Source organism: Macrotis lagotis, chromosome 8 (genome assembly GCF_037893015.1).
Source record: "Macrotis lagotis isolate mMagLag1 chromosome 8, bilby.v1.9.chrom.fasta, whole genome shotgun sequence".
Taxonomy (NCBI): Eukaryota; Metazoa; Chordata; class Mammalia; order Peramelemorphia; family Peramelidae; genus Macrotis; species Macrotis lagotis.
The window spans coordinates 182886165-182910876 of NC_133665.1; the positions used below are offsets into that span (position 1 = coordinate 182886165).

At 36.5% G+C, this 24712-nt stretch overlaps 1 protein-coding gene across 1 annotated transcript in view; it reads right to left on the minus strand.

Annotated features, from left to right (window-relative positions):
* The window catches only part of LOC141496585 (sodium channel protein type 10 subunit alpha-like), a 92973-nt gene extending 71021 nt beyond the window's left edge, over positions 1-21952 (minus strand). The window contains exons 1-2 of the mRNA XM_074199066.1: positions 21801-21952; positions 14309-14550 (exon numbers count right to left, since the gene is read on the minus strand). Coding sequence (XP_074055167.1) covers positions 14309-14550; positions 21801-21952 — 394 coding nt within the window. The remainder of the gene's footprint in view (positions 1-14308; positions 14551-21800) is intronic.
* Between the last annotated feature and the right edge of the window lie 2760 nt (positions 21953-24712).

The following is a 24712-nucleotide window of genomic DNA, read 5'->3' on the forward strand; positions in this document are numbered from 1 at the left end:
TCAATCCTGGGAGAGCATACGTAAGTGTGACTGGGATAAGAAATAAAATAAAAAATAAAATATAGGTTCTAGGATACAATGGAGAAGGAACAGATAATGAAGAGAGTGAGAGAAATCCTTTTTGGAAAGAGGCATACACACCGCACACACATAAGACATTTTTTAAAAACTAAGGAACATGACTAGAAGGAGAAAAAGGGAAAGAGGAATCTACTTGATGGAGAGAAAATTGAAGAAAAGAATCATATAACTAGATTAAAATCTAGAGAGAGAAGAGAAATAATAAGCAAAACCTCAAAGGGAAGGGGATAACAAATGAGAAAAATGGATCTGGGATGAAGGGAACAAAGTCAGAAGGCATACTGCCACCAGAAAAAAAAAGATAAAAAAACTAAAGTAATTGAAGGAACATAATCTTATGTTTATAGTAGAAGAAAAAAATTATATTAGAGACAGATGGAGGAAAAAATAAACCTAAGTCATAGCTTTGAATGTGAATGGATCAAACAATCCCATATAACAAAAAAGAGTGACAGATTGCACAAGAAAACAAAAGTCGACAACCCGCTCTATACAAGAAGCACAATTTAAAAAACAAAGACATATACAAAATAAAACGGAGGGTTATTAAAAAAAATTACCACCTATCAGCTAAACCCCAAAAAAGCAGAAGTTGCAATTGTGCTATCTGACAAAGCAACTAGAAACATTTTTTTAAAGGATTAAACAAAGACATTTCATTCTGCTGAAAGGAACCATAGACAACAACCTTTTTCAATAAATGAACTCAAATGCCTCAAAATAAAGGAAAAATTACCCGAGCTACAAGAAGACATAGAAAACAACACAATTGTGATAGGAAAGTTCTATACCACTCTATTTGGGATAAAAAGAAAGGGAAAATAGACAAAAGGGAAAATATAGAATAGAACCAATTGCTAGATAAACTAAAATGAAAAGATTTATGTTATTTTCTAAATGGAACAGCAAAACAAAAATATATGGAACCTTTCAAAAACATCATTTACCAGGGTTCAGAGATATTGTAAAAAAACAGCTGTAATGGGGTAGCTAAAGGGGTACAGAGGATAGAACCCCGACCCTGGAGTCAGGAGGACATGAGTTCAAATGCAGCCCCAGACACATAATAATGGACTAAATGTGTGGCCTGGGGCCAGTCACTTAATCCCATTGCCTTAAATAAATAAAAATTAAAAAACAAAACAAAAACCATAAATTATCAAAATAGAAAAAATAGTAGATTAATGAATTGAGAATGTATTTTAAAATTTAGACATCCAAAAAATAAACAAATATAATAAGCACTAAAAAAAGAAATATTAAAAACTCAATGGAAGATAAGTAAATTGAAATTAAAAAATTGAAATTATAAATAATAAAAGATGGTTCCTTGTTTCAAAAAATAATAAAAAATGATGAACTTTTACCCAATCTGATAAAAAATAGAAAATTGGGTCAACAAAATTGCAAATGAGCAAGATGAAATCACAAAAAAATCGGAATAAAAATAATAACCAGAACGTATTATGGTCGATTACATGTTAACTAAGTTCTCTCCTTCACTTTGACTACTGACCTTCCTATCTATCTTCCTTTAAATTCCAACCTTTTACATCCTTCACCTGTCTCCTCTCAATTCTAGTGTCTTCACTCTGTTGTTTCCTACTAATCCCATTTATAGTTTGCTTTCTCTGTATTTGTTTGTATCATTTGTCTCCCCATTAGACTCTCTATTAAGGAAACCCCTTAAAAGCAAGAATGTCTTTGTCTACTTTTGTATGCTCATCATTTAGCACAGTGCCTAGCACAAATCAGATGCTTAAAAAATGTTTGACTGACAGATTAAAAACTGAGAATGCAAAAGAAATACAAGGATGCCTTCAAAAATATAAAATACCCAAACTGACTAACAGAGATTTTCAAATGATTCAGTGTCAGCAAAGGAAGTCAATCCAGCTATATAAGGAAAGTACCAAAGGAAAAATCCCTAGTTTTAATAGATTCAAAGGAAAATTCTAAGAACTTTTTAAAAAAATAGACGGTTAATACCCATACTCCATAAATCAGCCTCAAAAACTGAGAATCATAACACTCATATTTATGAGACAAATATATTCCTAATATCTAAACCAAGGAAAGATAAAACACAGAAAGAAAAGTATAGGTCAAAATCATTTATTAACATGACTCAAGAATTTTTCAACAAAATCCTATCAACCAGATTAAAATGATTTTTCCAAGAAATCATTCACTGGGACCAAATGGGATTTCTAGCAGAGATGCAAAGAGGGTTCAAAAATAGGAAAACAATCAACATAATTGCATTAAAAGCCAAAACATCCAAAAAGACCTGATCATCTCAATAGATACAGAAAATGCTATGACAAAGTACAACACTCGTGCTTAAAATTGTACGAAGTATAGACATGGAGAGAGCTTTTCTAACATCACAAAAACATCTATCCAAGGGAAAAACAAGCAAATTATGCAATAGAGATCCATTAGAAGTTTTTTCAACGACAATGGGAATGAAGCAAGGATGCTTCTCCTCCTATTAATTAATCTAATTCTGGACATGCTAGCAACAATATGACATGGTTAGGAAATTAAAGGAATAAACAGAGGTCAAGAAAAGATAAAAGTATCCTTGATTGTTAATGATATGATCGTTTACCTAGAAAATCATAGGGAATAAGAAAATAAGTAATTAAGATAATAAGTCCAGTAAAGCTGCAGGCTATATAATAAATCTTTAAAAATCAGTAGCATTTTAATATAAGAAGAATAAAATACAGGAGACAATAATGGAAATGGAAATACAAATACCATTCAAAATAACAATAAAATGCCTAAAATATCTGGGAGGTAGACGTTCTAAAGCAAAGATTCATATATAGATAAAACTATAAAATGCTCCTTAAAGAAATGAACCGGGGAGCACCAGCCCTGGAGTCAGGATGACCTGAGTTCAAACCCAGCCTCAGACACTTAATAAATACCTAGTTGTGTGACCTTGGGCAAGTCACTTAACCCCACTACCAAAGGAAAAAAAATTAAAAATTAAAAAAAGAAATGAACCTTCTAAATAGCTGGAGGAATATTCAGTGATCATGGCTAGATCATGACAACCATGATAATGTTGTTTGTCCTTTCTTAAAGAATACCATGACATCAGGGAGGTGATGCCATGACAAGCCTGTGATTTAGATTTGAGTGTGGGGGTGCTGTGCTAAGTCACCAACCTCACTTTCTCCTCCTAAGCCTTCTGGGTCCAGTGGCCAAATATGAATCAGGATTAGCAGAGATGGCCCTGAATGTGAGGCAACCAGGGTTAAGTGACTTGCCCAAGGTCACACAGCTAGTGTCACGTCTCATCTCAGGTCCTCTTGACCCCAGGGCTGGTGCTCTATCCAATATACCATTTAGTTGCCACGCCAATAATAAAATGGCAATACTCCAAAATTAATTTATACTTTTAAGGCTATATTGATCAAATTATCAAGGGAATGCTTTACAGATGAGGAAATAACAAAATTCACTTGAAAAATAAAATAGAACATCAAGGGAATGAGATAAATTATTTTGTTATGCTAACAATCAATTATTAAATTAAGAGTTTTTTCCTTATTCAGACACCATTACTTGTAGGTCAGGAAGCCAGTTTCTGAAGGATATGGCAGATAGAGGAGATAGTCCTAATTCTCAGGAAACATGTTCCTCAATCTTAGACAGGACCTCACCCAGCTAGGAGACCTTACTTCTATTTAAGTATAAACAGAGTCTAATCTAGGTGAATTCTTGCTCTTAGGAAATAAGTGCATGTCCTCGTACCCCTCCATTGGAGTATAGGATGGCTCAGCTTATGAAGGAGAAAACCAATCGCAAGGGTCTGGGTAAAGATGGATTCCTCTATCCAGATTGCTGGAGCTACAGAGCCTCATGCTCACATTCTCAGCAGGAGGAGCTAAAGATATCAAACCCACCTCCTCATTAAAACATCCATCAATCAGGATTGATTTTTACTTGTCAAGGATTCTTCCTTTTCCAAAAGTGTATTAAGACTTTCCATCTCAACACAGTTTTGTTCTTGGTTATTGAGAGAAACCACTGATCATCCATTCAAATAGAAAAAAAATCTGAGTGAAATTTCTCCAATAAAAATTTGGTATCCAAAATATAAAAGCAATAATAATCAATAAATAGCTAAAAGATGTGAACAGTTCTCAAAAAACCTGCAAAATATGAAAAAATGCTCCACATCACTAATAAGAGAAATGCAAATCAAAATAACGCTTAAAAATTACCTCACACTCTGAAAATGGGGGGGGGATGATGAAAAATGGCAACAGTTGATATTGGAAGGATTCTGAAGGAATAAGCACACTAATAAATTATTATGGAGCTATGAAACGATACAATCATTTTAGAAAACAATTTGGAATTAAGGAAACAAAGTGACTAAAATGTTTATCCCTTTTTATCCAGAACCAAATACTGAACTTCTATCCTAAGGAAGACACCAAATTCCAATATTTATGGCATTGTTTGGGGGATAACTAAGAATTGGAAACAAAGTAGATGGCCATTGTTTGGGGAATGGCTAAACAAATTGTGGCATACGAATTTAATGAACTTTAACTAAGGAATAAGAAATTTAAAAAGAGAGGCCTGGAAAGATCTATATGAATGAATGTAGAATGAAGTAACCAGAATCAAGAAAACAATGTCTATGGTAACTACAATAGTCTAAGTGGAAGGAATGACAATAAAGAATTCAAAAGTAAAAGTAACAAAATTATCAAGCTCAAGCGGACCTCAAAAGGAAGAGATATGAGAAGGCGCCTTCAACCTATCCCTTCACAGTGGTGAGAGATTCACAGGTGTTACACATTTCCCATGTTTTCAGACTTTCTCAAGTACCAATCAGTTGTGCTGATTTTTCTCCTCTCATCATTGATAGATCACAAAACAGGTCACTGGTTCAGGGATCACAAGCAAAAGACATAAACTGAACATTTTTAAAAATTAAAAAACCAGGAAAATGCTAAAATAAGCACAAAATAAGAGATATTAAAATTTTGAGGACAAATAGATAAATCAGAAAAAAATTATAGATATCTTTAGCTAAACTGTTGAAAAAGGAAAGAGCAGAAAATCAAAGGAATAAAATAGCATATGAGCAAAGTGAAATCACCACAAAACTAAAAGAAATAAAAACAATAATCATAATATATGAACATTTATGTCATCAAAACTAAAAAGACCAAAGAAATAAAGGAAATTTTTTTAAAATATTCAAACTAAAGGGGTGGCTAGGTGGCGCAGTGGATAGAGCGCCAGCCCTGGAGTCAGGAGGACCTGAGTTCAAATCCGACCTCAGACACTTAATGATTACCTAGCTGTGTGGCCTTGGGCAAGCCACCTAACCCCATTTGCCTTGCAAAAACCTAAAAAAATATATTCAAACTATCAGAAAAGATAAATATCTCAAATAACTTAAATGTCAGAAGATGAAATTGATCTAGCTGTAATCACCAAAGAAAATTCTTAGTGCTGATGGATTTACAAGATAATTCTATCAAATTAAAAAAAAATACTTCACAAATTATCTCAGAAACTGAGAAGACATACATCAGAATCCTTTCATTAAAAAGTGAGTATGAATATTAAGGAAATAGCAAACATGGAGAGAGACAGAGACAGGAAAAGATGAAGAGAGACAGAGTCAGAGAGACAGAGATTCTATTGTACCATTGTAGTTTAAAACAAGAGAGAGAAAAAATTGCCATTTTTTTAGTGAATTTATAATATTCAAAAATGAAAATCCCAGGTGAAGCATCTCTTCAGGGGGTTCCAACAAATGGTCAGATGCTTGATTTGGAACAGGCAAAATTGGCCCAAAGAATGTGGTCAGTGTGTGAGAAAATATGGTATTTATTAGTTATTGTACTCTGCCCAGTATGCCTCCATAGGGATTTTGTTTATTTTATTAATTGTGATTTAGGGAAAGCAGGGAACAATTCAGGAGCAACCTACTGTTCTGAGAGCTTTTATGTATGGCCAAATTCGCTAATCTCAGAACCAATCTAGAAACAGGCATAAAAATGAATCACAATTCACATTTAGAAAGTTTTGTAAGGTTATAAAGCATTTTTCCTGACAGCAAGACTGTGAAAGCATTAGTATTTCAATGTTACAGGTGAAGAAACTGAGGCTCAAGGAAATTAGTTTCATATCATACAGAAAGGAAGGTCAGGGAACAAGGATCTCTTATTCTCCCAATCAGAAGACCCTTAGAACACATTTCCAACAGAAGGAAAGCTACTTGAGGGAAGATATTGCTTTTATTTTATCTCTGTCCCCAGTGTCTAGAACATGACTTGATGGATGGCTTAATAATTGTTGGCTACATTGAACTGACACTAGAGTAACCTTTATGTGAGCCCCAATCCCCAGCCTCCTCTTGAAAATCTCAGTAAGGGGAAACTTATTAAATTCAAAGGCATAACTCTAATGGTTAGGAAAGAGTTCCACCTTGAAATTAAGCAGAATTTTGCCTCTACACCATTCTCCCCTTCTTTCCCCCCCCCCATTACAGCCGTGAGCTTGGTGTCCCAGGAGATGGGTTTGAATCCTGGCTCTGCCACTTGGTGACTGTCACCTTGAGCAAGCCATATTTCCATTTTTGAACTCAGTTTTCTCATCTATAAAACAAGGACATTGGATTAGATGGCCTCTGAGGTACCTTTGGGACCAAGAAAAACATAGTGAACCCTCTTCCATGTCAGCCCTTCAAATACTTGCCATCATGCGCCATCTACATTTGATATCCCTGGTTGCTTTAATTCGTCCTCTCTGGTCCCCTTCCCCATAACTTCTTCCCCACTGCTTTCCCCATCCTTTCCAGAGACCACATACTGGAGAAACTTCTACCCTAGACCTTACTCCCCGGTGACCTTCACAAAAGCCCTGGTCATGCTTCATTACTCTCCTTCCCCTCCTCTACAGCTTTCTTTGTCTCTCTGTGTCTCTGTGTCTGTCTTTCTCTCTGGCTTTCTTCCTGAGTCTCTCTCTCTCTCTCTCTGTGTCTCTTCATCTCATCTCTCTTCTTCTCTCTTTGCTCTGGAACCAGGAAGCAGGACCAAAAAGCTCTGCCATCTTTCCTAGTGGGGTGTGTCAATCTATATATCTGGTGTGAACATAACTATTTGCCTGTTTCCTCTCTCCTCCAATTAGATTGTGAGGACAAAGTGTATGCTGTGTTTTGTTTTGATTTGTTTGGGGTTTGGTTTTTTTAATTTGGGGGTGAGGTTTTTTTTACCCTTTTCTGTATCTTTGATGTATGCCCAATAACTACAATAAACAATAAATACTTGTTGGTTGACTGACTGCCTCTATATATGTTAACTAAATATTTGAAGAGAAGCCTCCCTCAGCCCAGGACAGAAAAAAAAAAGAGAAAAATTCTTGAAGAGTATTGGGAAGATGAATTATAAAGGGGGCGAGAGCAGGAGTGGAAAGGGATGGGCAAAAGGAGGAATTTGCAAGCTGTATGCAGAGAGCAGTAAGCAAGGGGCATGAGTTTAATGGAGTGTCTCCCGTGTAAAATGTGGAGGTGGCAGTTGACAAAGGACCCATAATGCCAATTTGAGTAGTTTGCATTTGATACAGGAAATGTGCCCAAAGCCTTGACTAAGTTATAAAATACAGTGTTTTGCATATTGTTTTGCATGCCATTTACATAAAATTAGGTTCCAATATTCAATGTACAGAAAGCCTTTGCTTTCATCCTTGCCCTTCTCCCTCCATCTTATTGCTCCTAGGTACCTCTGGTTGCTGCTATTGTATTTCCAATGGCTTAACTCAGCTTGGAAGAAGTCTTGATTGGACTCTCCACCTGAAGTCCAACTTAGGTCACCAATTCTTGAGGGACTTACTGATATTCAAAAGTGCCTTCCTAGTGGGAAGGGCTGTGAAACCATGGGAGGGATGGAAACTGAGGGCTCCATCACCATAGGCATCCCTGAGGTTCCACAGGATAATGTGTCAAAAAGGGTGTATAGGGTATTATTCATGGTCAGTTTGGGGCTGAACCAATTGGCCCCCATTGTCCATCCTAATTTGAAAATTCTGTGACCTTATACCCAAATCTTGGAACCTCATTGGCAAAATGCAAAGCCTTTGTTTTTCAGATGAGGCTTCTGGGATCTAAAGAAGGGTGGCTTGCCTGAGGTCCTATTGGCCCAAGAGTGACTTGAGCACCCCAGGTTTCTCAATGCCTACTCCAGGTCTCTTTCTGAGGCACAATGATGACTAAGAAGAGGATCTAGAAATCTCTTCTGCTGTGGACACAAAGAAATGGAAAAGCAGACCATTGTCATGATGGCCCCAATCTAAGCAGCTGCTGCTTAGAAGAGAGTGCTTCAGTATAATTGATCTGAAGGCATTAAACTTTTACCAGGATGATTTCAGATGTTCCTTAGGGAAGGGGAAATTACTGGGTATTACCACACCCAGGGACCAGGCTGGCAGCACTGAAAGCTGATCTCTTGAATTTCTCCAGGGATCAGGAAGAGATGAAAAGCACAGCGAGAGTACCCTGGATCAGAGTCAGGAGCTGCAAGGCCCAGGGCGGGTCTGACTGAGATAGGAGAGAAAGCTGGATATGACAGCCCTTCCTTCCTTTTTCTTCCTTTGCCAGGATGCCAGCAACTCATTAGCCCTCACCTCCTTTTTTCTTTCTCTTTCTTTCCCAAGTTTCTATTGGCTTCATGACCACCAAGGCAGTAGGATGGTGTGGACGAAGCCCTATGCTCTAGAGACTTAGAAGAACTATGCTCTGGTCCTAGCTCAGCCAGGAACGCTCTGTGTAAGCATGAACAAATGCCTTTACAAAGCACCCATGTTCTTAGAAATGGAGGATGCTAACCAATCTCACAGGTCCCTTCCAGCTCTCCATTTGTTTGATCATCATCATGCCTGGTCCACCAAGAACCCCAGATCCTTTTTCACAAAACTTTTTGTGTAAGAACGTCACCTCAATCCTTTAATTCTACAAGTGTGTTGTTAATGATGCTGCTGTTGTTGTTTTAAAGTCAACTGTAAGGGGGTGGCTAGGTGGCGCAGTGGATAAAGCACCGGCCTTGGAGTCAGGAGGACCTGGGTTCAAATCCGGTCTCAGACACTTCATAATGACCTAGCTGTGTGGCCTTGGGCAAGCCACTTAACCCCATCTGCCTTGCAAAAAAAGTCAACTGTAAGAGGCAAAGTTGGAGAATAGTAAGAACATTGGCTTTAGAATATATAGGACTTGGGTTCAAATCCTGTCTCAGGAACCTATGTGACCATGGGTAAATCATTTCTCTTCCTGGACTTCAAAGTTTCCTTAATTGAAAATTAAAGGGAGGGGCAACTAAGTGGTGTAGTGGATAAAGCACCGGCCCTGTTGTCAGGAGTACCTGGGTTCAAATCCGATCTCAGACACTTAATAATTCCCTAGCTGTGTGGCCTTGGGCAAGCCACTTAACCCCATTTGCCTTGCAAAAACCTAAAACAAAATTAAGGAATTGCATTAGATCACCTCAGAGGTCCATTTCATTTCTCAATCTTTGTTCCTATGACTTCATATTATTGTAGCATTATTCAGAAGTGAGTAAAGAGAAAGGTGACGTCCTCATTGACTACACAGAAACCTCACATTTTTACATTATTCATACTTTCTCTGAGTAAAGAATTGGAAGGTACTAAACTTTGCAAACCCACTAACATTACAAAAAAAATGAAATTGGTTCCATTTTTAACAGAGAGAAAGTTGTATCCTTTTGATGTTTCTGATGTGAGAGTAATTCCTGAATCTCCTATCCATGATCACATGGCCAAACTACTGATGCGTTAGAGCCAAGATAAAAATGACTAGAAAGCTAGACAAATAAAAATGCGAAAAGGCTATAATAGGCAATTTAAACAATTCCAAACATTAGATTTTTAATTTTTAATTTTAATGAAGTTTTCTTTTTTCAATTACATATCAAGATAATTTTTAGTACTAGAACACAATGTTCCAGATTTTTGTCTCTTCCATCTTCCCCTCCCCTCTTTCAAAGATGGTAGGCAATTTGATATAGGTTATACATGTGTCATATATATGTCACATTTTGATTTGTCACACTTGTGGGCAAATAAACAAATACAAAGAAAAAACATGAAAAGGAACAAAATAAGTGAAAAAAAGTATGCTTCAATCTGCATTCAGAGTCCATGGGGTCTTTATCAGATTTGGATAGCATTTTTCTTCATGAGTCCTTTGTACTTGTCTTGGATCACTGTGTTGCTGAGAAGAGCTGAATCATTCACAGCTGATCATCACATAATGTCACTATTATTGTGTACAATGTTTTCCTGGTTCTGCTCATTTCCCCTTGCACCAGTTTATAGAAGTCTTTCCAACTTTTTATGAAATCTGCCTGTTCATCATTTCTTATTGTACAATAGTATTATTCCATTACATTCATATCCCAGATTGTTCAGTCATTTCCCAATTAATGGGCATCCTTCTAAATTCAATATTTTGTGACCTTGAAAAGTGTTGCTATAAATATTTTTCACATTTAGCTCTTTTTTTCCCTTTTTTATTATCTCTTTGGAATTCAGATCTAGTGGTAGTTTTGCTAAATCAAAGAGTATTCACTGTTTGTGCATAGGTATGCCTGCAATGCTATTCATGTCCTTTGGGCATACTTTCAAATGACTGGATCAGTTCACAACTCCACCAACAATCCCAATTTCCCCATATCCTCTCCAACACATATCATTTTCATTTTTTGTCATATTAACTAATCTGATTGAAGTAAGGTGCTTTCTCAAAGTTGTTTTTATTTGTATTTCTCTAATCAAATGTGATTTAGAGCATTTTTTCATATGCCCATAGACAATTTTGATTTCTTCATCAAAAAAACAGTCTTTGAACATTTATTAATTGGGGGAATGACTTGTATTCTTAAATATATGACTCAGTTCTCTATATATTTTAGAAATAAGGCCTTTATAAGAAACACTGACAGTAAAAATTGTTTCTTAACTTTCTACTTTCCTTCTAATCTTGATTGCATTGGTTTTGCTTGTGCAAAAGCTTTTTAATTTAGCATGATAAAAAAATCTGCTTTACATTTTGTAATGCTCTCTATCTCCTTTAAGAACTTAGATGCCATACCCTTTGATCCAGCAATACCACTACTGGGTCTGTACCCTAAAGAGATCATGAAAAGGGGTAAAAATCCCACAAGTACAAAAATATTCATAGCAGCTCTGTAGTGGCAAAAAACTAGAAATTGAGGGGATGCCCATCAATCAGAAAATAGATGAACAAATTGTGGTACACATATGTGATGAAACAGTATTGTTCTACAAGAAATCTTGAAGGATGGGATTTCAGAAAAGCCTGGAAAGACTTGCATGAATTAATGCTGAGATGAGGAGAATCAAAAAAACATTATGCACCTTAACAACATAGAGTGATGATCAACCCTAATGGACCTTCTCACTCCATCAGTGCAATAATCAGGGACAATTTTAGGAGATCTGTGATGGAGAATACCATCTGAATCCAGAGGATGAACTGTGAAGTTTAATGGAAGATGAAAGGTTATTATCTTCAATTTTTAAAAGTTGTCATATGTTTTCTTTCCTCCTTTTGGATCTGTTTCTTCTCTCAATACATTCAGTTTGGATCTATTGTGGAATCAAATGTAAAGACTATATCAGATTGCCTTCTGGGGGGAGGGGGAGAGAAGGGAGAGAGGGAGAAAAAAATTGTAAAATTCAAAACTTTGCAAAATATGATTGGTAGAAACTGCCAGTGTATATAACTGGAAACAAATAAAACATTTCTATAATTTCAAAAAATGCAAATGAAATCAATCTTGAGGTTTAAATGTTACATACTGTAAATTGGCTAAAAATGACAAAAAAAGGTAATCCTCAATTTTGGATTGTAAAATGATAGACAAAACAATATATTGTTGGTGTGACTATGAAATAGTAAACATTTTGTAAAATAATTTGGAATTAAAGTGACTAAAATGTTAAAAAAAAAAAGAATTTAGATGCCATAACCACTGGTACATATATGTTTAGTATTGATAATACTTTGTCTATGGTATCTTTTAGCAAGATGTAGTTTTCTTTCTTATCTCTCTTAATCAGGTTTATTTTTGCTTTTGCTTTCTCTGAGATCTAGATTGCTATCCCTGCTTGCTTTTTTTGTTCCTTCAACTGAAGCACAATAGATTCTGTGCCAGTGCCTTACTTTTACTCTATGTGTGCCTCTCTGCTTCAAGTGTGCATCTTCTAAACTAAATATTGTAGGGTTCTGGTTTTTTTATCTAGTCTGTTATTCATTTTTTTCCTATGAGAACTTTCATATCATTCATAGTCACAGTTTTAATTACTGTGTATATCCATCCATCCCATTTTACCTCCGATTTGTCCTTTCATCCTTTCCCTCCAATGTTTTGTTTTTGCCTATCACCTCCCCTGGTCGGCCATCTCTTATGTCCAACTCCTGAGACTTTTACTTAATCTCCTCCTTTCTTAATTTCCTGTCCAGTAAGATAGATTTCTATATTCAACCAATTGTGTGTATTATTCCCTCTTTCAGTTAATACTGATGAGAGTAACATTTAAGACATGACCATTGCACCCCACCCCCATCTTTCCCTCCAAAGTAATAGATCTTTTGTTCCCCTCCAAGTGAGATAGCTTATTCTATTCAACCCTTTTCTTTCTTCTTCCCTCAGTGTACTCCTCTTTCTCATTCCTTCCTTATTTTTGTCATTCCCTCAAATTCACCTTATACTCATTCCCTCTCTCTATTGACATTCCTTCCAGGTGTGCTATTAGTGGTACAATTGTTAAGAGTTACAAGTCTAGGGGCAGCTAGGCGGTGCAGTGGATAGAGCACTGGCCCTGGAGTCAGGAGTACCTGAGTTCAAATCCAGCCTCAGACACTTAATAATTACCTAGCTGTGTGGCCTTGTGCAAGCCACTCAACCCCATTTGCCTTGCAAAATCCTAAAAAATAAATAAATGAATAAATAAATAAAAGAGTCTAGTCCCATGTAGGGAAGTAAAAAGTTCAGCTCCACTAAATCCCTTATGTTTTCTTTCCCCCTTTCCCCTTTATAGGCTTCTCTCGGGTCTTGATATTAGAGAGCAGGCTTTCAGTTCATTTCTGTTCTCCTAACTAAGCTTGAAACCCCCCTTGAAAATTTCCCCCTTGAAATATTATGCTTAAATTCATCAGGTAGGTGATTCTTGGTTGTAGTTTTAGCGCCTTTGCCTTCTTAATTATCATGCTCCATTGTCTTGATCATTTAATGTTACAGCTGCTAAACTTGAAATATGATTGTGGATCCTAGATACTGGAATTGATTTTTTTCTGTCTGCTTTTGTTATTTTTCTTTGACTTGAGAGTGTTGTAATTTGGCTAGAATGTTCCTTGGAGTTTTTATTTTGGAATGTCTTTCCTGTGGTGATCAGTGGATTCTTTCAATGCCTGTTTTGTGCTCTGGTTCCAGGATATCAGGGCAGTTTTGGGGATAATTTCTTGATACTGTTCAGGTTCTCCTTTGTATTATAGTTTTCAAGTAGTTCTATGATTCTGATATTATTTAAACATTACTCTCATCGGTATTAGCTCAAATTAGCTCTCCTACATCTATTTTCTGGATCAGCTGATTTTCCCCATGAAGTATTTTACATTACTTCTATTTTTTCATTCTTTTTTATTTGTTTGATTGATTCTTGATCTCTGATTGAGTCATTTGCTTCCACTTGACAAAATCTAATTTTTAAGGAATTGTTTTCTTCAGTGGATTTCTGTGTCTCCTTTTTTGTCCAATTCTACTTTTTAAGCTGTTTTCATTTTCCAAATTATTGACTTTTTTATAATTCATGATTTCATAATTCTCTTGAATCTCATTTCTTCTCAATCTCTTTTTTATGATTTTTTAAAACTTTTTTTGAGCTCTTTCATGAGTTCTTTCTAGGCTTGAATTCACTTCCTGTTTTTCTTTAGGGTTTTTCCAATAGGTGTTTCTAATAGGTGTTTTTCCAATAGGACATTGTTGCCCTCTTCTAATAACTATCAAAGGTCAGATTTTTTTGGTTGTCTTTTTACTAATATTATTTTGCTTTTATCCTTTCTTTTAAATTTAAAATGTGTTCCCAATGTGGAGGAAACATTTTCTCCAGCTTCTTGTGCCAGTCATTGCAAGCCCTGGCTGTTTACCTGGTGTTGCACTAATATTGTCCTGAGGTTCATGGGGAATTCTCATGTCTGGTGCTGTGTTGAGAAGGTAGTATGGGATTGGGGGTGGCTGGAGCTGCTGGAGGCCATAGGTGTCTGACAGTTTACCAGATGCTGAAGTGGGATCCCCTAGTAGTGGTGTCTGGCACATGCTGAAGTTGCGAGCACTACCATTGGAGAAGGAATCCAAGAAGATAGGAGGTGGCACCAAAAAGATGATTTTACTGAATAAGAAAAGAAACAAGTAGCAAAATTCATTTGGAAAAACAAAAAGTCAAGAATATCAAAAGAAAATGAAAAAAAAATGTGAAGGAAGGAGGTTTAATGTTGTCAGATCTTTAACTTTATATAAGGCAATAATTACCCAGGGTACTGGCTAAGAAATAGAAAGGTAGATCAATGGAATGGAATATACATACAATAAATTCTAATAATCTTGCATTTGACAACTATAAAGACAAAGTTTGGGCTAAGAATCCATTAGTTGTTGGGAATAAAAATTATTGGGAAAACTAGAAAGCAGGCAAGGACCAATCTTTCACACCACTTATCAAGATATGGTCCAAATGTATAAAGAAAGATTTTATAAGATAATTAGGAGAGCATGGAATATATTACCTATCAGATTCATGGATAGGTGAGCAATTCATGAATAAATAAGAGATAGCAAAATTTGATTTAAAATTGATAATTTTGATTACATTAAATTAAAAGAGTTTTATACAAATAAAACTAATATAACCAAGATTAGAAGGAAAGCAGAAAATTGTGGGGGGGACTTTTATAGACAGTTGATCATATAAACTTATATAAAGAACCATCAATCAATTCCCAATTGATAGGAACAGGTAGTTTTCCAATGAAGAAATCAAAACAATTTATAGTCATATAAAAATGCTCTAAATCGTTATTTATTAGAGAAATGCAAATTAAAATAACATTGAATTATCATTTTATAACTATCAGATTGGCTATGATAGAAGAGTAAAGAGACAAATTTTGGAAAGGATGTGGAAAAATTGGAAAACTAATTCATATACCCCTTGACTCATCAATATTACTATTTGGTCTATTTCCAAAAATGATCAGAGAAAAAGCAAAACAAACCATATGTTCTAAAATGTTTATAGCAGCTCTCTTTGTAGTGGCAAACAACAGAAACTGCAAGGATGTCTATCAATTAGGAATGGCTAAACAAGTTGTGATAAATGATTTTGATGGAATACTACTGTGCTGAAGAAATGCTGAGCTCAATGATTTAAAAAAAAAAAAGACACGGGAAGGGAATCAGAGCCAAGATGGCAGAGTAAAGGTAGGAATTTACCTGAGCTCTCCCTCAAACTCCTTTAAATGATAAATCTAAATACATTCTAGAGTGACAGAACTGACAAAAAGATAGAGTGAAACAATTTTCCAGCCCAAGACAACTTGGAGAGTCTGAAGGAAAAGTCTGTGGCACCCTTCAGGTGGAGAGAAGAGCAGAGTTCAGTCAGTACAGGCTACACCAGCACAGCCCCACTCCCAGCAAACCAGGAGCAAGCCACTGAAGCAGTAGTTGCTTTCTGAGTTCTTGGTCCACAGATGGTGAGAGGGTTGGATAATTGATCAGAAGATTACAAGTTTCCCTTTGCAAGCACTGAGGCAGGACTCTATTGATTTACCCTTACTCAGATCTGAGGCACACTACTGGTTGGAAATCCCAGGGTGAAGAGTTTGCTGGCCCAGGGGAAGGGGAACCCTCCTCACAGTTCCCAGGAAGAAGAGTTCTTGAGGTCACTCACAGAACAGAGCACAGACCAGGAGAGGTATCCTTAGAACATATCACATTAGAAGAACTGAAAATTTGAATATTCCCAGAAATATCACTGAAAACTACTGCATAGAACCACAGGAGCTTGGGAGAGTACACCCTCCACCCTGAAAACAGAGACCTATTTTAGCCAAGAGTTAAAAGTCAAGTCATAGGTTGGAAAAAGAAACAAACAATAGAAAAAAACTCTGACAATTAAAGTTTCCTTGAGCTAAAGAAAAATCAAAATACACACTCAGAGGAAGTTAACAAAGTTGTATGTAATAAAAATACACTAAAGAAAATTTTCAGAGACTGGGTCTGAGTAAAAGAAAGTTCTTATTTATGAGGGAGGGTATATTGAAGTCAGAGAGCTGCAATGAAAGTTCAACAAGTTTGGTTTATATAATTTCTAACTGTATTTTCACCCCCTTCCCCCTAACCCTCTTCCCCTTCAGCCTATTGGCTGAGGGTTCTTTTTTTTTGGGGGGGGGGGGTTACAATCTTTACACAGAAATCTACCCCAGCAATAGATGCAAAGAAAGGAATGTAATATTTTCAAAATATGTCTCTCACAAGATGGTAGGGTGATTGGGTCCCATATAACTTATTTTGACTAGGAATAAAAATAGAAATAACAAAGTTTTCATGGTCATGGTGTTGTGCCTCAGTTAGTAAAACAGTCTTATTATAAAAGCAGGATATCTTGGGTTCCTTAGAATGCAAGGTTTTTCTTGACATAAACACTTCTTTAACACTGAGAGAACTTCACCAGAAATTTTCCATACAAAGTCAAAGCTTCTACATCCAAAATCTCCAAGAAAAATATGAATTGATCCCAAGATATGAAAGAACTCAAAAAGGATTTTGAAAATCAAGTAAGAGAAAAAGAGGAAAAATTAGGAAGAGATATGAGAATGATGCAAGAAAATTATGAAAAATGAGTCAGCATCTGGCTAAAGAACTCAAAAATACTAAAGAAAATAACAACTTAAAAACCAGATTAAGTCAAATAGTAAAAGAGGTACAAAAAAAATCAATGAAGAGAAGAATGCCTTAAAAAACAGAAGTGTTCAACTGGAAAAAGAGGTACAAAAATTCAGTGAAAGAAAAAACTCCTTAAAATTAAAATTGATAGCTTTATGAGTAATCAAGGAACAATAAAATAAAACAAAAATTGAAAAGAATAGAAGGCAATATGAAATATTTCACTGAAAAAAAACTGACCTGAGGAAATAGATCCAGGAGAGATAATTTTAAAAATTATTGGACTGGGGGGGGGGGTGGCTAGGTGGTGCAGTGGATAGAGCACTGGCCCTGGAGTCAGGAGCACCTGAGTTCAAATTCAGCCTCAGACACTTAATAATTACCTACCTGTGTGGCCTTGGGCAAGCCACTTAATGCCATTTGCCTTGCAAAAAGCCTAAAAAAAAAAATGATTGGACTGCCTGAAAGCCATGATCAAAAAAAAAAAAAGAGCCTAGATATCATCTTTCAAGAAATTATCAAGGAAAACTCTTGTGATATTCTAGAACCAAAGGGTAAAATAGAAGAAAAATTCACCAATCATCTGAAAGAGATTTCAAAATGAAAACTTACAAGAATATTATAGTCAAATTCCAGAGTTCCCAGGTCAAGGAGAAAGAAACAATTCAAATATTAAAGAACCATAGTTAGGATGAGACAAGATTTAGCTGCTTCTACATAAAAGGATCACAGGACTCAGAATATGATATTCTGAAGACAAAAGAGCCTGGATTACAATGAAGAAATAACTACCCAGTAGAAATGGGTATACTCTTTCAGGGGGAAATATGACACTCAATGAAATTGGGAACTTTCAAACTTTCCTGATAAGATCAGAGCTGAACAGAAAATTTGATCTTCAAATATTAGAATCATTAAAAAGTTAAACAAAAAAGGGAAATCCATAAGGGATGTAATTGTGTTGAACTGTTCATATTCCTACATGGGAAGATGAAATTGGTAACTCATAAGAACGTTAGGTCAGTTAGAAGGAGTATAGGGTGCAAGTGTGAGCTGAATATGAAGGACTGACATTTAAAAAAATACAATATATATGGTAGTGAGATAGAAATGTACAGGGAGAAGGGAAAGAATGGGTAGAATGGGGGTAAATTTTCTCATGAAAAAGAGGCAATAAAAAGCTTTTACAGTGGAGTGGAAGGGGAGGGGGAGTGAGTGAACTCTCATCAGAAATGGCTCAAAGAGGGAATAACATACACACTCAATTGACAATGGAAATCTACCTTACTCTACAGGAAAGTAGGAGGGAAAAGGGATAAGAGAAATGAAGGACTGGAAGGAGGGGGAGGGGGAGGAGGGAGTGAGAAGTAAAATATTTTTGAGGAGGGGAAAAAGTGAAAGGAGAGAGAATAGAGTAAACTGGGGTGTGGGGAATAGAATGGAGGGAAATGTAGTTAGCAATAGTAATTGTGAAAAAAAAGTTGAAGCAAGTTTCTTTGATAAAGGCCTCATTTCTCAAAAATATAGAGAACTGAATCAAATTTGTAGAAGTAAAAGCTATTCCTCAATTGATAAATGAGCAAAAGATAGGAACAGTCTTCAAATGAGTTTATGAATGCTCTCTATATTCAGATTAAAACTATTCTAACTACTGATTGGAGAAATGCAAATTACAACAATTCTGAATACTACCTTATACTTATTATTTACTTGTTAGACTGGCAAATAGGAAAAGAAAAATTACAAATGATAGAGAAAACTAGACGTCAATGCCCAGTCAAAGGAGTTATGTGATTGGATTCAACCATTCCAGAGAGCAATTTGGGACCATCCCCAAAGGGCTATCAAACTGTGCCTACCCTTTGATCAAGCAATGCTACTATTAGGTCTATATCCCAAAAAGAGAAGAAAGACAAAAAGGAAAAGGACCTATATGTAGAAGGATATTTATAGCAGCTCTTTTCTGGTGGCGAGGAATTGGAAATTGAGGGCAAGTCCATCAGTTGGGCACTGGTGAACAAGTTTTATTATATGATTGTGAAGAAATGCTATTTTGCTATAAGAAATGATGAATAGGCTGCTCTCAGAAAGAAAGAAAAACCTGGAAAGACTTACATAAGCTGATGCAAAGTAAAATATACTATGTACAAAGTAATAGTAATACTGTAGGATGATCTGCTAGAAACAACTTAGTTTTTCTCAGCAATATAATGACCCAAGACAACCCCAAAGAAAGAACTGATGGTGTCTGAATACAGTTTGAATCATACTTTCTTTTACTCTATTGAGATTTCTTTGTATTTGGGGGGGGGGGTTCTCTGTTTTCTTTATATATTATTATGCAAATGTTTTGCATGATTATATAAGTATAACCTGTATCAAATTGCTTCCTTTCTCAATGGGGTTTGGGTGGGAAGAGGGGAGAAAATTTGGGACTCAAAGTTTTAAAAAATTACTTTTTGCATATATAACTTGGAGGAAAAAAAATGTTAAATAAATTTTAAAAATAAAAACATAGAAATGTTTTCATGAAATAATGAAGAGTGAAATGAGCGAACCAAGAGAACACTGTATATAATAGCAGTAATATAGTTTTAAAAATGACAATGAGTGAATAAATTATTTTGTCTATTAGAAATAACCAAATTAGCTATAAAGGACTTATGAAGAAAGATGCTATCTGCATACAAAGAAAACTGATGAACAGAAATTACATTTAGAATATAATGTATAAAATATGTACAGAATAATTTCACATTTTATATATAGAGATATATATCTGTGTCTGTGTGTGTGTGTGTGTGTGTGTGTGTGTGTGTGTAATGGTAATCCCCTCTGGGGGGGGGGGGGGAGAAAAAAGAGAAAAAAATTTACATGATAATGTAAAAAAAGTTTACATAATACTTGAAAGGAATAGTAAATATAGTAAATTGTGCATAGGAGATTTGTAGTTTCATGTACAATCATCTTTTTATTGTACTATATTAGAGAAGTGCTTATTTAAAACATGAATTAAAAATAAATTTCAAAAAATAAGTGACTTTTGGAGCTAGAGGATATCAGTGGGTGACTTTGGGTAACATCAAACCCAAGGTCATCTAGAGAGTTAGGGGAGCTAAAATCCTGAAGGAAGAGGGTTTTTTGTTGTTTTGGGTTTTTTTTTAGATTTTGGCAAGGCAATGGGGTTAAGTGGTTTGTCCAAGGCCACACAGCTAAGTAATTATTAAGTGTCTGAGACCGGATTTGAACCCAGGTACTCCTGATTTCAGGGCTGGTGCTTTATCCAGTATACCACCTAGCCACCCTAGGAAGAGTTTTTTTTAGGTAGAATGGATTCTGGACCTTTATAAAGTCTATGAGAAGAGTGAATATGAATAATTGAGGGTTCTTTCTGGCTGTATCCCCGAGATGTGCCCTACATGGCTTTGTAAGGACTGTGTTTTAGGATGGCCTATCAGGTTCTATTGCATCTCTTTTCTCTATATGTTATTTTATTTGGTTATATCAGTTTCAAAGGAGTCAATTATCATCAACATGCCAATGATTTTCATATTTATTTATTCAACTCTTTGCAGACTTTCAGGATCCATCTTTTGCTCTAAATCTCAAACTGGATTCTGGTGAACACCAAAAACTCAACTTACCAGAACTGAATTTATTTTTGTTCTCTCTAATCCCTCCTCCTCCACCTATTTTATCTATTAATGTCAGGACAATAGCATCCTTCTCTTAGTTCCCCCAAGTTCACAGCCTAGAAGTCATCCTCACTCTCTCTCGCCCTCCCAGGTCCAATATGGTGGCAAGGCTTATCAATACTTCTGCAACATTTCCCAAACATGCCTCCTTCTCTCCTCTGGCACCTCTCCCACCCTGTGGCAAGTCCTCAGCACTTCAGGTTTGGATTACTGCAATAGCTAGTTGTAGGTCTGCCTGCCTCCAGTCCCTTCCTTCTCCAATCTATCCTTTATCCAGCCACCAAAGTGTAGGTCCGACCAAACCACTCCCCTACTCAATATACTTCCAATGGCTACCTATTGCATCCAGAATCAAATGCAAAATGTTCTGTTTGGCTTCCCCAGTCCTTCATTAAGCTAGCTCCCTTCTACCTTTTCAGTCTTCTTATACCTCATTCCCTAATTTATATATACTCTGTGATATAGTGTAACCAGTCTCCTTGTTCTTCCATGAAAAAGACACTCCATCTTTCACCAGGCTTTCCCTCAGGCTGCTCCCATGGAATGCTCCCTTTCCTCTGGCTACTGACTTCCTTGGCTTCCTTCAAAGTCCCAACTCAAATCCCATTTTTACAGGAAGCCTTTCCTAATCCTTCTTAATTCTAGTGCCTTCTCTCTGTTCATTGTTTTCTATGTATCCTATCTATGTCTCTATCTCTATCTCTATCTCTCTCTATCTCTATCTCTATCTCTATCTATATCTATATATATAGATAGATAGATCTTGTTTATGTATATTTATATTTGTCATTTCCTTAGATTGGAAGCTCCCTAAGGGCAAGGGGCTTGTCTTCTAATTTTTTTTTATTTTTTGGTATCCATCAAACTGAGCACAGCATCTGATTAATGAGTGTGTGGTTTTAAAATGATGCTTAATCAATGCATATGGATTAACTGCTGATTGATCCCAGGTCCTTTGGCTCCACCTCAATTAAAATAAGTGCAATTCAAACTGGAAACCCACCAAGGGAAATTTGAAGGAGAAATCTTGGAAAGTGTTTGAGAAAGCTGAGGCTTCAGCTTTGGCAAGGGCTGCCACCTAGTGTGAGCATCTGCCTGCTCAGTCTCCTTCAGAAACTGGGCCTGACTTGACACTTTTCTGCCACCAGGTGGCATTGCTGTCAAAAGACCCAACTTCATAGACCCTGGTTATTTTAGAATCTTTGGCCCATTCAAAGGGTGTCCCAAAGGTCCTGTGCCCACTGCCTCACCTTCCTCTCTAATCCATCCTCACTCTTTCGCCGCTAATCCACTGTCTAAAGGAGGATTGGAACTCAAGTCTTCTTTTACTCCAACCCCATGGGCTCCCACTCCCACTCCCAACTACCACCCCCATTGGAAATTTTAGGTCTCCAGAGAAATGACAAACCACATCCCTCCATGGGTCCTAAGGGAACTTTGGAGGAGGAGTGCCATTCTGTCTAGAGCTACCTGCTCAAGCCCCCATTCCTGTGTTTTCTCCCCACTATAACCTTACTGTGCCTTCACGTGGGCAACCAGGTGGTGCCATAGTGAATAGCGTACTGGGACTGGAATCAGAAATTCATTCTGTGTGACTCTGGGCAAGTCACTTAACCCTCATTACCTCAGTAAATGAGCTGGGGAAGAAAATAGCAAACCACTCCAGTACCTCTGCCAAGAAAACCCCAAAATGGGTGATGAAAAGTCAGATACATTTTGACAACTAAACAACAACAGTGTCATTTACATAATAATAATATTTGTATATCACTTAAAAGTTTGCAAATTGTATTTTAGGCATTATCTCATTCAACCCTCATAACAGTCCTAATGAAGTGGATGTGATTATCGTCTCCATCTTAGGAAATTGAAAATAGGAAAACTGAGGGAAACAGAGGTTAAGTGACTTTCCCAAGGTTACAATTACTAAATGTCTGAGGTGAGATTAGAACTCAGGTCTTCCTGACTGAAAACCTTTTGCTCTATCTACTACACCACCAGTTGCTGGAGGGAATTTGAGGGTCACCTAGAGAAGGTTGTTAAGCAAGATGTCATAGAGTAAGCCAGTTTGACCTGAACATGTATATAGAATGGAGTCATTTATAAAGCCTGGAAAGATTGCTAAGAAAGGAACTGTGAGAACTTTACAAGTATTTATTTTATCCTAGAGGTAGGAGGGAGCTAAGGAAGCTTCTTGAGCAGAAGTGATATGGCCAAAACCATGCTTTGCTTGTGCGTTAATAAATGAATAAGAACTTTCTTTCCTTTCTTTTCCTTTCTTTGTTCCTGACTTCTTCATTTTCCTTTTTTCTTTTCTTCTTTCCTCTTTCCTTCCCTCCCTCCCTCCCTTTCCTTCTTTACTTCCTATTTTCTCCCTTCCTCTTTCCTTCCTTTCTTCCTATTTTCTTCCTTCCTTCTTCCTTCCTTCCTTCCTTCTTTCTTTCTTTTTCTTTCTCTTTCTTTCTTTCCTTCCTTCCATTCTTCCTTCCTTCCTTCTTTTTACCAAAGTCAGAAAAGATGATAAAAATACAAAATGGAGATATATTGGAATTATCCAAGGTTTCCCATTTTGTTTCACTTTTGTTTGCATTTGTTTTCTAAAAGAAGGGAAATATTTTCATAGTAGGAAGAATGGAACAAAAATTGCTTAACAGAAACTAGCAATCTAAGACATAATGAAATGATAAGGTGGCATCTAGTTGCCCATGATAACCATCACTGGACAGGAATGAATTATATTTTCAAGTGTCCTACTCTCCGATGATGTAGTGAAAAGGGCTGGATTGGGAATAGAAGGATCTGGTGGAATCCCAACTCTGATATTGATTCCCTGTGTGATCTTGGGCCTGTCCCTTCCTCTCACTGACTTCAGTTTGCCCATCTGTAAAATGGAAGTGTTGGGTTCAATTACCTTTAAATCCTTCCATTTCTAAATATGTGCTCCTATGATAGAACTTGCTGGTGTAATTGCCAAAGTATTGACCCTAGATGTCATTAGACTGACCAAGTGACTGACAATGAATGAATGAATGGATGGATGGATGGATGGATGAATGAATGAATGGATAGATAGATGAATGAATAATGCAGCATCAAGTGCTTCCCCTGTGCAAAGCATTGTGCTAAACATTGAGGCTGCAAATAAAAAAGATAGTCTCCAACCAAATTCTAATGAGTGAGATGGAAAGGTCCCATATTCCACAGAGGGCAGCAGCAAAGCAAATGGTCAGGCTTCTTCTTTAATATCACTTCCACTGATGAGAGCCTTTCAAGTTTTTGATTTTGGACAATATGATGGTACTATGGGTTGAGTGGCAAGAATTTTTCTTTCTGAGTCCCCAAGAGCTGGAGCAGGAGAGGCAGTTAGGGTCTTAGGTTCAGAATCCTAAGAGTGTTTCCATCAGGGTCTGAGTGGAGATGGTGATCATGGTGGTGGTGATAGTGGTGGTCTAACTTATCTGGTACACACTACCACATATCTCTCCCTAGATTGGAGAGGGCAAATGCAAACATTTTTTTAAAAACCCAAGAAAAGAACTGGATATTAATTATTTGGTCAGAGAAAAACACCTACAACAGATTTTTTGTGTGCATGTTGCATTTTTTCCTTTAGAAAAGATTTTTCAAGGGGATAGTTTTGGGATAGCATTTAGTCAAAGGGATAGGATTTATAAAGAGAAGTTATGATCACTATAAGATGTAACTGGTTCATGAAGTACCATTATGAAGATCACCATCCTTTGCTTTTTTGATAGAATTGAAAAATCAAGGAATATTATATGCAAGGGGTGTTTGAATTTCAGCAAGGCCCTTAGAAAAATCATTTATGATCTCTCTATAAACAATAATGATCGATGTGGGTAAGATGATCAATTAGCATGCTTCAGATGCAATGAGAAAGGATTTCACATAGCC